The 14,943-nt window shown below is 40.6% G+C and overlaps 1 protein-coding gene across 2 annotated transcripts in view; it reads left to right on the top strand.

The window, feature by feature from the left end:
* The first annotated feature begins 12,748 nt into the window (after positions 1–12,748).
* clstn1 (calsyntenin 1) overlaps positions 12,749–14,943 on the top strand; it is a 33,727-nt gene continuing 31,532 nt past the window's right edge. For both annotated transcript variants that reach the window (XM_080535362.1, XM_080535361.1), the window contains exon 1: positions 12,749–12,841. In XM_080535362.1, the coding sequence (XP_080391488.1) occupies positions 12,757–12,841 (85 nt within the window). In that variant the 5' untranslated portion in view covers positions 12,749–12,756. The remainder of the gene's footprint in view (positions 12,842–14,943) is intronic.

Here is a 14,943-nt window from a genome sequence, read left to right as displayed (position 1 = left end):
TAGCATGGTCCAGTGATTTAACTGGGAGTTACTTGATTTATAGAGGTGTTCCTGAATTTGGGAAGGCTACAATGCCCTGTTAAATCATACCCCAAACAGTAACCAAGCACAGAGAAGCCATCAAGAATAAGCTTACACTAGCATGTCATGTATTCAGCTAAAAGGAAGAGGATACATATACAGTTAGGTCCATATATATTTGGACACAGATTTTTTATTTTAGCTGTTTACCAAAACATCTTCAAGTTACAGTTCTATAATGAATATGGGCTTAAAGTGCAGACTCTCGGCTTTAGGGTAAGGGTATTCACATCCAAATTGAAGGAAGTCTTTAGGAATTACAGCTCTTTAATATGTAGCTCCCTCTTTTTCAATGGACCAAAGGTAATTGGACAATTGACTCAAAAGCTGTTTCATGGGCCAGTGTGGGCTATTCATTCATTATTTATTTATCAATTAAGCAGGTAAAAGGTCTGAGTTAACTCCAAGTGTGGCATTTGCATTTGGAAGCTGTTGCTGTATACGCACAACATGCAGTCAACGGAGCTCTTAATGCAAGTGAAACAGGCCATCCTGAGGCTGCAAAAACAACCAGAAAATCCATCAGAGAGATAGTGGAAACATTAGGAGTGGCTAAATTAACTGTTTGGTACATTCTGAGAAAAAAAGAATGCACTGGTGAGCTCGGCACCACAAAAAGGTCTGAATGTCCATGGAAGACAAGTGGTGGATGATCACAGGATCCTTTACATGGTAAAGAAAACCCCCACAACATCCAGCCAAGTGAAGAACAGTCTCCAGGAGGTAGGCATATCATTATCCAAGTGTACCATAAAGGGAAGACTTCACATGAACAAATACAGAGGGTTCACCACAAGGTGCAAGCCATTCATAAGCCTCAAGAATAGAAAGGCCAGATTAGACTTTGCCAAAAAACATCTAAAAAAGCCAGCCCTGTTCTGGAAGAGCATTCTTTGGACAGATGAAACTAAGATCAACCTGTATCAGAATGATGGGAAGAGAAAAGTATGGAGAAGGCTTGGAACGGCTCATGATCCGAAGCATACCACATCATCTGTAAAAAACGGTGGAGGCAGTGTGATAACATGGGCATGCATAGCTTCCAATGGCACTGGGTCACTAGTGTTTATTGATGATGTGACAGAAGATAGAAGCAGACGGATGAATTCTGAAGTGTTTAGGGATATACTGTCTGCTCAGATTCAGACAAATTCAGCAAAGTTGATTAGATGGCACTTCACAATACAGATGGACAATGACCCAAAACATACTGCAACTACTAAGCAACCCAGGAGTTTTTTTAAGGCAAAGAAGTGGAATATTCTGTAATGGCTGTGTCAATCACCTGATCTCAACCCGATCAAGCATGCATTTCACTTGCTGAAGACAAAACTAAAGGCAGAAAGACCCACAAACAAACAACAACTGAAGACAGCTGCAGTAAAGGCCTGGCAAAGCATCACAAAGGAGGAAACCCAGCATTTGGTGATGTCCTTGGGTTCCAGATTTCCGGACCTAACTGTATATATGTATATATGTTACGGTACATGTGGGAACACGGTACATGTGGGAAAAATAGGGTTAGGGTTAGGTACTACATCGACTTAGTACATGCTGGCATGTCTTACCCTAACCCTAATCCTAACCCTAACCCTACCCCTAACCCTAACCTTAACCCTAGCACCCTAGCACCTAACCCTAACCCTAGTTTTCCCACATGTACCGTAACATATATATATATATATATATATATATATATATATATATATATATGTATATATATACAGTTAGGTCCGGAAATATATATAAAGGCACAATGTAAAATAAATATATATATATATATATATATATATATATATATATATATATATATATATATATATATATATATATTGAGTCTAGTCTGGTGCTAATAAAGGGGAAGTTAACATTTTTGCAAGCCAAGTTCACTTTCCCATATTGTTTTGTGCAAACAAAAAGACGATTTACAATGATTAGATAGCATGTTGTACATTTCAGATATTTTACCTTTGATGCTTACAAAAAACAACAGCATACAGTATATCTTTTTAAAAATGAAATCATTAGAGTACAAAGTTTGAGGTATTTTAAATGGATTGAAGGAATATTGAACTCTGTATAAATACAAATGAGACTTCTGAAGATTGTATTTGACATTCACAGATACCAAAGAGTATCAGCAAAATAAATGTTTCATGTTCACTACTGCATTGCACACCACAGTCAGCACATATCACATACATTCTTAATTCTAGGAGATCTCTGATGGCTGAGTGAGAGTAATGTAGGCAAGTTGTTTTTCAAGCAAGTAAATAAATTTCTTCATAATGTAGTGAAAATCTGATTTCATTTGTTATGGTATGTGTACAATGCAAAAATGAAACTACTGTAGAATACTATTTAATTTGGATTATTAGGAGTTAGGTGATTCTGCTCAATTTCAACAAACATTGATTACTCCAGCCCTGGAATTTGAGTGGAAGGGCATAACTTCAATAAGAACATAAATTATGTCTTTCATCTTAAAACGGAAAGGGAGCTCAAAAGTGAAGGTGCAGCAGTTGCATGAGTGAGTGAGACTAGCCTCCCACCCGCATATGACTCAACAACATTATTAAACAAAGCCAGGAGGTATACACAAGAGATAATGAAGAGGCGTGCTGGTAGAGGACACACGCTGAGGAGTAATGCAGCACTGCACAATTACTCACGCCTCTACACAAAGCTCTGCAGATACACTCTAGTGCACCCTAAGCCTCATGACTAATATATTTGCTCTCCATACACTCTACTCTCAGCAGCCCAAGCCTTTTCACTGGGAGAAGTTTGACCTCTTTTTGCATCACTCACAACCAACCAATCATCACTCACTCACCATCACTCACAACCAAGTACCCAATGCCTTTTATCCTTCCTTTCAATCTTGACAAAGTTTTTCCAAATCCTGAGACACACCACATACATATACCTGATTATGCTAGGTGTATAAGCTTTACTGAATGGGGCCCTAAAATTAACTTCAACAGCATGGTTATCAATGTGTTAACATGTGAAACGAGAGCAGACTGAGCTTGACTGTTGCTGGGGGCCATGGTTTGGGCTTGATAGCATGCTTCAAACACGAGTACTGTAACTCTTCAGCATTTTCAGTACATGGAGTAATTGTAGTTTGCGGCAAGCAGGTTCTGCTGACATGACAAATCCTGCTCTGTGCAAAAGAGTATGCCTGTGTTTCTCACTGAACATGTGGCATTCACTATTGCTTCTCAGGATGGAGAGTTGACTTCATTTTTCTTTTTTTGGTCTAAGAAATAAATCCCAGAATATTACGAGTCAATGTGTCTAACTATTTAGGGGCCCACTATGGAGGACTAATATCCCTGTTGTTTAGATAGACTATCTAATGGTCCACATTTTGACCAACTTGTTCTGTGTATCTTCCAATTTAGATATGAAAGATTGTAATTTTAATAATAATTGAAATGTGAAATATGCCCCAATTCAACAACAGCATGGTATTCCACATGTTATTGAAGGTTAAACAGTAAAGCTTACCACACAAACTATTACTATTACTGTACTATTATACTGTATTTTTCTCTAGCCATTGACAGACTATCATTTCCACAATATGCTGAGGATCAACATACCTGTCCACCCACGGCGTTTCCTCCCGATGCCTCCCACTGTCTGCCGGCATTTAAAGCCATCATCAATTCTCTCCACTTCCGTCTGTTGCTTGATACAGTTTGTGTGGGAGAAATGCTGTATGGAAATGCCATCTGTAGCTTAGAGTTTCCATAGTGGTCTGTTGTATTGTGAACAAAAGTTATTGAGCTCTCTGTAAAGTGTTCTATGTGGAACCAAAAAGGTTCTTAAAATGGTTCTGCACAGGTCCAGCCAAAAGATCATTTTGAGTTCAAGGCAGAAACTTTTTTATTCTCTTGGAACCCTTTTTTCTATGAGTGGATATCTCTATAGTCTGTATAAAGGATTTAGACATATTGCACATTAAATGAATGTGCAATAACACCATGTGCAATATGACAACCCTAGGGTACATAAGGTTCAGAGAATAGGAAATGTTAGAATAGGTATAGCATAGCATAGAGTACAGCACAGTGTTTTATTTGTATAGTATAGTATAGTGGATAGTGTACATAGCCTTTATTTATGTAAACCAGCTCCTTTCCCTTCTTGTTTTTTAGTTTTTTTTTTTCCTAGCACCAGGGGAGCCCCCCCTCCCAAATTTCGTTGTTTGGTACCTGTACTATATCAATGACAATAAAGACCATTCATTCATTCATTCATTCATTCATGTGCTCAACCTCTGGGTCAGCATCTGTTGCCTTGTGCTTCTTTTCAACTTTGTTTATAAATCCTTTCAAATGTTATTGTTGGAAATGTATACCATAGGGATGAATATGAGCCATAAACATGTGCCATAATATAATACCATGAATCTACAATATTTCAATTACATCTGTCAGTCAATGCCCATATGCATGTGGGCAGCACTGCCATAAAAAGAACCACTCAGTCGAGAGAGGACCTACTTGTGCACAGAGGAAATTGTATACTTTGAGTCTGAATAGTACGTGACAGATTATAAATACATTTACCGCTATTTCAGAATTAGACTCACAACCCCTCCGACTATCACTTACAGCCTTGAACTTCATGTCCATCTTCTATCAGACTGTGATAACAAAGAGAGCCTTAGTGTATGAGATCATGTCAGTTCATCCTTCAAGTTGACTGACTTCAGCAAGACTGACAGGCTGCTGTTATTACAGTCGCATCAGGATCAACATACACAGTCCCAGACAATGTTTAGAATGTATCAAACTACAACAATAACACTTGTGTGGTACATAATGTAGATAATGGCACGAGTGTATCAAAGCCAAGTCTGACAATTAGCACCCCTGTGTGATGTGTAATTTTGAAATGGATTCAACTGCTTGTACTGGTGAACTTAAGAGAGCTTGTATTCTTATCCAGAATAAAATAGTCCAAATTCTATCTGATGGAATTCTCTTTCACTTCTCTCTCACTTTGTCTGTCATCTTAATGCGCTTCCTGAAGAAGTCCTAGACGTTCAAAAAACCTTAAAGTGATCAAATCCCTCCCTATGGAAATCGGTAAGGGGGAAAAGATGCACAGCCAGCAGTTGCTCTGGCATTGAATAATGTAAACGACTCAAAACTACATGTATTACTCTTGTTTCCCCTCTGTAGAATTTGAAGGCTATAAAGCCAAACACAGGCACTTCAATACAGTCTGAGAGAAGAAGAAAGAGCTTAGAATTGGGTTGTTTTGACATTTTCTCGATTGAAACAGTACTTGAACAGTACAAGGTTTTGACAACAAGGTATGACAACAAGCAATTCCCTATGACCTGCTTGGGTGCCACGCCTGGGACACATTTACGATTGAATCAGACCATGAAACCAGGATAAGGCAAGGTGTTGTGACCCAGGGAGGATGGAGCTATTTGTGGACCCATAAATTGGGGCAGCGAGGCCTGAGATGTGTCCTGCTGAATGCTGGGAATGCTCTGGATGACTCAGCATTCTCAGCAGCAGGACCTGGCACTCAGTGCATCCATCACACGCTGGCCACGGCCTGCACAGGAGCCCGCTGCTCTCCTGACTCCTGCCTGTCTGATTACTCTCATACTAATGGCCGGGCAGCCACAGCCAACTAAGGGGAGAGGACTATCTATTCCGGAAATGTAATTAAGGAATTGGAAATTGATCATAGCATTTTTTTTTTTTAAGTCATACATTTCATTTCCATTGAATTTCATTTGGATTGATTTGAAGTGGAATTGACCCTAACCAATGGTCAGAGGGCACTCACACTAACACACACACACACACACACACACACACACACACACACACATCAAGTCATCAATAAATGTTATTGTTATCTTTCCATCTATCTGTAGGTCCAGGTTTTGTTGCTATAGCAACAAGGGATGATGTTGTGACTGTGAACCATGAACATTATTCAGTTTTCTGTCTTTCGGGAGATATATTCTTGATTGGCTGAGTTGATTCCTGTTGGCTGAGATCATGGTACCTACAGGAACACCGTGTACAAAAAGATATGAAAGTGATTTTTTAATATGGCATGTTTTACAATAGCATCAATCTTTTACCGACTGGACGTCCACTGGTTGGTCCTCAATAACAGCCATATCCTCAGGCCCTCCACTTAAAATTAGAGAGCAGCTGTCCCAGGATTATCTTATCCTGAGACAGATTCCTAAAATACCCAGCCAGAATTATCTGGGGGGCAGCGCAGAGAAGAGGAATGAAGCTGGAAGCATTTTTGGAAGTGGGCGCGTGTAAATGCCTATTTCCAACTGTGAGTAGCCCAGCCAATTATCTTATCATGTGTGTGTGTGTGTGTGTGTGTGTGTGTGTGTTCGTGTGTGTGTGTGTGTGTTCGTGTGTGTGTGTGTGTGTGTGTGTGTGTGTGTGTGTGTGTGTGTGTGCGCGTGTGTGTGTGTGTGTGTGTGTGTGTGTGTGTGTGTGTGTCATTGTGTCATTGCTCCGAGGTCTCCTGACAGAGAGAGAGTTATGACAGCCCTGAACAAGCAGCCTATTTACAGTCTTCCTGGGCTGGGCCTGGATGGAAAACACACACACTCACTTAACCTCCTATTGGTGTAAGAGTGACGTAAGCATTCTATCCAAACCTCTACCTCCCATTTCTGGATTAAATTGTATTTTATTATAGTGTTTATATATTTCTTCCTCATTGAATTGACTAGTAAGTTGGTTTCAGATTTTAATTCCATCCTAGAGTCTGTGTATTTAAGGATAAGTTATTAAGTTATTGAACCATGCAACACAATTTCTGCAACCACTGTATAATTAAAAATCCTCATTTATCTTTAACACTTCCAACAGTAGGGCTGTACAAATATGACAAATACCATGAGGGGGATCTTAATGAGATATGTGACATACTGTATGTTGGGTTTGGGGGAGATGGGCTGGATTATTGATGTATGTAGCTAAGCTCCTCCACTGAGCTAATTTCTCGGTGTCTCCTAAGGGAATCGAAACATTCACTCATCTCCAGCCTCACTGACAGCCTTTTATGAATTACCTCCCTGTTACCCTGCTGACACCGCAGCTAACGCTTATCCAGGCATTTCATATGCACACACAGTCACAGAGAGAGTGAGGGGGGGGGGGTAAGAAGAGGATACAGAGAATAGGGAAAGATAGTCAGGGAGAAAGAAAGAGAGAGCTATAAAGGGTGTGAGATACAGATAGAGGGTTATACAGAGGGAGGAAGGGAGGGATTGGGGGAGAGATAGAGGGGGGGAGGGTTGTAGTGATGATACTGCTAGCATGGGATCAATAATTAAAAGGTCATGTGGAGGGGATGCTGCTGTTAGGAGCAAGAGAACAGTGGAATGTTGTCCTGAAAGCCTCTGACAAACAACCACCAATAGGATACTCTAACCCTCTAACCCTCTAACCCTTTAATGCTTTAATCCAAAATTAGAATGGCCCAGTAAAAATCTATTTTGAATCGTCATCACGTGAGGTCATAGGGCATTCCAACAAACACTAATGCCCCATGGGTTTAATTCAAGCAAAACCTGTATAGCTGGATATTTCAGTTGAAAAAAGCACACACATATTCCTCACATTGTGGGTGGGAACTCTAATTTCTATTTATTTACTGAAAGCATTTATTTACTTAAAATAAGTAAAAGGATGTTGGACATCTGCCACCTCTGGCCAGTAACAACATGTTTCTATCCACACCGGGTGTCGTCCCGAGACACTCCATTTTAGACAGCACTTTTCAGGACCAAACAGCCTTCGTAAATGAAATATTTCTTTCAAGGGATCTTACTCCCTGATTGCTACCAATTAAACAAAATCATTACAACCATTTTAGAAAGCTTGAATTGCACCTTTAACAGCAATACATTTAACTTTATAATATTCCATACACAACATTGCAGAATCAGAAACATGTTTCAGTAATGTAATAATGTAGTAAAGTCTGTCATCCACAACATGTAGTTGGGACACCAAGTAAAGTCAGGACCTAACATATTTTCCACACCAAAACAGATGTCCAGAACTTCTTGTTGGTTGTCTTTGGCACATTGTTTTTCAATTAATAATTAATTACTGTTACAATACATCTGCTGAATTTGCTGCTAGACCATTTGACCATGTGTAAGCCTGAATGAAAACATAGTCAATTACCGTTTGCCTACATGTAATGACTGCCATTAGCTAAAGCAGGCGGATGGAAACTATCTACAATGGGACTCGGGGCACCCTGCCTTGCTTCGTTTCACAGAGGAAATCCTTTTATCTGGTCTGGCCTGGTCTGGTCCATTTCTGCTCACCAGCCTCTGCTTCAGTTCTCTCTTTACGAACACCCACCTCCTCACACAAGTAGGAGATGGAAGCTGGCCCAGCTCCAGGGCTTTTCCTCCTCCTCTTTAATATCACCCACTCGCCTATGAGCCTGGTTCAAGGGTAATGAGGGAGCAGATTGCTCACTTCCCCTGTCTGGACAGCAGATTTTCTAATATACTTATAGAAGGAAGCAGATTACAATCACAGACATGTTCAACTTTGGGGCTGTTACCCTGGGTGGCCACATATTGGGTTGTTCCCCATGTGTGTGTGCGTGTGTGTGTGTGTGTGTGTGTGTGTATGTGTGTATGTGTGTGTGTGTGCGTGTGTGTGCGTGTGCGTGTGCGTGTGCGTGTGAGTGCATGCATGCACATGCGCATGTCCGTGTGCGTGCATGCGTGCGTGTGTGCGGGTGTGTGCGTGTGTGTGTGTGTTGATCTGCCCATTGGTTTCTAATGGTTCCAATATGACCTTTCCTTCATACAGCATCCATAGCAGCTATACCCGGGGTCCTAATCTTGACGATTTTAAAATGAGTCTCTGGTCCCCAAAGGCAACCAATCACAGATGAGCCATAAGAAACCTTGAGACAGCAATGTCAGAATTCCTACTACCACGTTCTCATAAAGTGTAGGATGTGAGAGTTTGACCCCGTATTGACTACTGTGAACTCTCCCCACATGTCAGAGGTGACCTTCTGTGGAGGTCAAGGGTCAATGTCTTTAAAAGAGGACGATCAAATGCATGGCACCCACACACAGCACCCACATACTATTGCGTCTATTTGGAGGAATTCCTACTTTTAGGGAGAGAACCACAAAGTTCCCCTTCCAACAGCAAATGAATACGGAAAGTACAGCATACAGTATGTGCTTTATATAACCTAATCACCATACAGATAAATAATGATCAGAAAGACTAAATCAAACTAGCATGATAGCTTCAAATGAGGCTGTGCATTTCCCAACATGAATATTCACATTATTGATGTGAATATTCATGATTGGTTTGAAAGCCACAGAGCTATAAGTTCCTTGAGTGCATGGGAAGAAAGATAATTGATTGCAAAGACTGGGGCTTTCTTTCTGCATATGTTCCCACTCATGCCATGTGTTTTAGTGCTCTTTCCTGATTTCCAGAAATTCACAACAAAGAACTGTGGTTCAATAACAACTAAACTAGTTTGGCAATTGTGTGACTGTGTGTGTATAAAATTATACAATGCTTTTGACTATTTCACATACAATAAGGTTATCAATACCTCAGAATCCTGTGTGTATCTCGCCTTTTTCGGTGTTGCTTTGTGTAGAAAATACAGAGGCTCTTTCAGAGCTGGCTGAAACTGAAGTGAGTAACTAAGTTAGAGGAGGTGGAAGCTCAATGGTTAAATGACATTGAACGACAGCATAGGTTAAAAGATAAATAAGAGGAGGTTTAGAGAAAAGAGTCAGTCATAAGGGATGTTTTAAACATTCTCTGAGTATGCCTGAATTAGACTGGAGGCAAAGCCACTGAAAGGTGTTCAGCTCCAACTGCCTTTTGATGTGTTTCCAGACTCCAGTGCTTCTAACTGGGGTTTAAATATTTCCTTTGACGGAAATTGATAACATCCAGGGCTTAAATGTTTTAATTTTCTCTCCTCTAGTCAAGGATTTTTCAAATGTATTCAGAACCAAAGTCAAGTGAGTTCTGTGGTCTGCCTTGCTGGAAAGATGTGTTGATAATAGTCTTTGAAATGATGACAATGGAGTGAATTATTTTGTTTATTACTCAAAGATACGTATGTGATTCCTTTGGGCAAAGACAAACAAACAAATTGTAAATTAATTGTTCATGCATTCATATTCCATCTAACATTCACACAAAGTAGCATAGCATTCCCCAGACAAGCCGCAAGCGATTGCTTCTAGAAAAAAGAAAATGGAATAAAAGAATTAGGATCTAGTAGATCCAGTGAACACAGTATTCCATGGAGTCTAGGAATGTTGTCAGTAGATACAGACCCTTTAGAGAAAATACAGTATCATAGCAAGAGGGAATGGTTATATAATGGTCACAACTGCTTTGATTCCCATGATAACACACAGCTATCATGCTTCGTCTGCTGCGAACCACACACCCATTGCTGCATGTAGCCTGCAGTGATGTCTCAAATACACTCATTACTGACTGACTCAGTGGTCGCCACATGATGATAATGCCCAATAATAGAATACTTCTTACACACTCAGAGAGGCAGAGAAACACAACAGTATCATCATCATCATCATCATCATCATAATATAATAATAATAATAATAATAGATTTAATTTATAAGCGCCTTTCTCAAACTCAAGGACACTATACAGAAAACAAAGAGAAGCAGAACAGAAAAAAACAAGTCTGGTCTTGAATGTACTGAGAGTATCTCAGCATCGGATGGCTGGTGCAAGGGTGTTCCACAGCTATGAGGCTTATTTGACCCTGATAACTTGATAAATCCGCCTGCAGCCTCCATAAGTGAACTGTGCGAGTCTCTATGAGGCCCTGTAGAGCCGATCTGTACATTTGGAGCTCTCCTAAAAGAGAATGGATTGATGGTGGGTTGTGTATACAAAAGCAATAGTGTGAGAGGAGAAAAATCACATTCAGATGTTGTTACTGCTAAAGCGAGCATGTAACTTTGTTCTAGCTAGACATCACCAACTAGCTTGAAAAACTCCTGAGAGAGACGTCCTAACAGTAGGTGTGAATGACCATAGGAAGTAACACCTTAGTGATGCTTCGCTGCTGTCTCACACATAATCACCAAGCCACCTTATTGCCTTCCATTGTCCCCTAGAGAATTCACAATGAGCATTCTGTCCCTCTGCTTTTCTCTGAGGGGATAGACATCTGTGGTGCTTCCACTTTCTCCAGCCAGTTCATGTCTTGCCAAGGGGGAACAAATGCCCATTGTACTGATGTTCTGCTGCTAGCTATAGACAGTCCCTGTTTAAAGACCCATCAGTTAATTGTGGTTTCACACAAGTAAGTCCATTCTCTTGATTTCTGTTGAGATGACCATGACTCTTGACAGAAAAGGACTTAAGCTAACTTGCATGGTTGTTATCATTTTCACAACGTATCATCTACTGTGATGGAAAAACACTAAACAAAATGTATTGAGTCAGAGAAATCCACACCCGCATACTCAACAAAAACTCAATTTGGAGTGTCCTAATCTTTATTCAAAATGTATTCTGAAGAAGTGTTAAATCTAAGAACTGTTGATTAAATATAAGTTGTCATTCTGAACCTAGCTATTCTCACACCATGCAATGCCTGTTATAATTAAAGGTCTAAAGGTCTGGTGAGGGCTGAGTGGGGAGAGCATTAGCTCCTGGATGGATCAATGTTGTGTCTTTGATGAAGGTTGTGCAGAGTCAGAATTAAGCTCTCTCTCTCTCTCTCTCTCTCTCTCTCTCTCTCTCTCTCTCTCTCTCTCTCTCTCTCTCTGTGTGTGTACATTTTTTAATGTTTAAAATGCCAGATGCACATTTTGCAATGCAGCCCTGATTGTTTTTCATGTTTCAATAGCCAAATGTATCCACTACCCTAACATTGAAAGACAGCTTTTATTGAATACCGGGAAGCAAGATAATATTCAGCAGGCATATTTTGTAAGGAATTAATGCTAAGCTGAGTAGACCACTCTTGCCATCACATGACCCATATGACAGTAGCATCCATCCATGCCACATTATGGTCCTAGAGCTTTCCATTCTACCAATAGAAGACACTTGCCCCCCACCCTCGGTCTGAGTTTAGCCGCCTGTGCTCAACTCGCTGCAAGCACTCCCACAATAACACTATTGACGTCACTGGACATCGGTCCCGTTGGATACAGCTGCAAAACTGCGAGAGAGAGAGAGAGAGAGAGAGAGAGAGAGAGAGAGAGAGAGAGAGAGAGAGAGAGAGAGAGAGAGAGAGAGAGAGAGAGAGAGAGAGAGAGAGAGAGAGAGAGAGAGAGAGAGAGAGAGAGAGAGAGAGAGAGAGAGAGAGAGAGAGAGAGAGAGAGAGAGAGAGAGAGAGAGAGAGAGAGAGAGAGAGAGAGAGAGAGAGAGAGAGGAGAGAGAGAGAGAGAGAGAGAGAGAGAGAGAGAGAGAGAGCTCTGGTGATTGAAGGAAGAGCAGAGCGGCGGTGGCGGCAGCCATCTTAGAACTATCACGATTACCGAAATACATCTTCTGGATTTTTTTTCTTAAGAGAGAACTATTTCACTACATTGACGAGGATATAAGAAGGTTGTTTTATTAACCGGTGTTTTAACTCGAATTCGGGATGCAGTTCCGAGGGTATAAACATTGTGCATCCGTTGTCGGACTGGTCCTCGTAGGACTATTATGCGCGGCGGTGGCAGCCAAAGGTAATCCAAAGACGGGGGCTTATATATCTCGCTGTATTATTGTCTGTTTTCAGATGTGTGTCAATAACATCTAGGCTTGTGTCAGGTTTGGACAAATAGTTGATCATCAATAGCCCTATAATCACTAACACAGTCAGGTGGCATGGCATTCCTAAGGGATGCGTGATCAGTGGGACCTGTCCGAGGGATGGGAGGCTTCCTTCCTAGCGGATGGATGTCGCTACAATGTATCGGTCTCTCTGTCTGTGTCCAGGCATCACACAGCGACATTGTTATCATTTAGGCCTAAAATGTCATCAAATCCAATTCGAATTGTTTCCATTTAGCATTCACCCATGGAGTCATGGAATCATGGATGGGTCTACATGAAAGACATTGTTTTCTGTTTCTCCCCTAAGTCTATTTCAGGTGCCTGCCTATATATATTACATTCTAGTCTGCATGGAAACATTTCTGTTGCCAACACTTTCTTAGATATTTAAATATAGCCTTCTCAGTTACATGACTTCTGCACCCATCACATCAAGTATCCTATCTTATTTCGGTTAATTGTGGATTCCGTTAGTTCACTAGCTCTTATTGTTCAAGAGCATAGGGCACTTGTGCATTGACAATATGCAGGCTGTATCCAATGTACACCATCACTTCCTTTTAAAATGCTTGTAGTTACATTTTGTTCACTGATTATTTTTTATTTGTTTAGCTTTTCAAAGTCTAATACTTTGGCTATGCACAGATGCACAGGCTCGGATAGCTTGTTAGCTACGCATTGCAGATCCTCCTGCCGAGCGCTATTCGTCGCTGGATTTAAAAAATAATTGTTTTATAATAATAATAATAATAATAATTCATTGAATTTATATAGCGCTTTTCCGGGGCTCAAAGACGCTGATTTATGATGAGAGGCGTAGCAAAATCTAATACTAAGGATACAGTGCTGCAGGTGCAACAGCGGTCCCACTGATGGACAGGCCACACTAGAAATATTAGCTTTGCCAAAATGCTAAAACGTTTGCTGCAGGGTGGGTCACTCCCATGTCAACAGTTCAATATTTTGAGATGAAGACCTCTGAGCATGAATTAATCAATATCACATCGACTTTTATTCAGTACATTTCGATAAGAACCGGCCTCTCCAAAATGTCATTGACTTTATTCAGATGCGTAGCAGAATGAATACAACATGCGCAGTACTGGCCATGGAAAGGTATCACTTTCCCACGGCACACCCATTTTCAAACTCAAAACGACATCCGACTACAATAATGGTCAGGGGAGGGGATGATTTGAAGATGTCAAAAGAGAATATGTAAAAAAAGAAGTCTAACTATGTTTTTTATTGAAGAAAATGGTCAACAGTCCTAAGCTACTTTGTGATAAGGTTATGTGTTGCTATATCAGCAGCTGAGAATGCATGAAAAGGAGAGGCCTGCACCATTGGAGAAGCAGTAACCTGATTTTTCCGTTGATTCTTCTCATGATTTAAATAACAACCAAATGATCTAAAACATGGATATTCTGCTCTGTCCTTATTCAAAAATGATGTTATATGATAAAATTGTAAGTCCACATCAAGGGCGAAGTGAAGCCCGTTCTAGGCAGTGTGTGACTCTCCTTGGCCAAGTGTGTGTGTTTGGATAGTGCACCTGCTCACTTCCCTGCTCATATCAGGAAAGGGACCTGTGAAATCCATTGGTGTTCAGAGCTTATCTTTGTCTAAAGGTCAATTGCCTAACTTCATTGCATCCACAATCCTCTTGTAGTTCACGATTGTGTTAAACTTTTTGATTGCCATATTATGAATTTTCATTGCCCCTTTAATCGATGGATTAAAGATTTCCTCAAAAAGATTGATCAAGTATTGCAAATGTGTCCAATTCAAGGTCCTTTTTTTCTGAGAAGGAGGCTATTCTAAGAAGTCTTGATTGTTAGTATGATGCATGACAGGCGTATGGCATGTAGGCCTTCAACTGTCTCCTAGTAACCAGTTACCAATGTTATCATCACTCAAATGTGTGTATCATATCAGCGATGCTGATTGTTGGAGGTCAACCTGCCACTCCATGGCAACACGAGTCAACCTGCAAGCTTGAGTCATCTTC

Source organism: Nansenia antarctica, assembly GCF_963989245.1.
Source record: "Nansenia antarctica genome assembly, chromosome: 6".
In the NCBI taxonomy this organism is placed as follows: Eukaryota; Metazoa; Chordata; class Actinopteri; order Argentiniformes; family Microstomatidae; genus Nansenia; species Nansenia antarctica.
The sequence above is the reverse complement of the archived record's forward strand: the minus strand, read 5'-3'. Positions and strand labels throughout refer to the sequence as shown.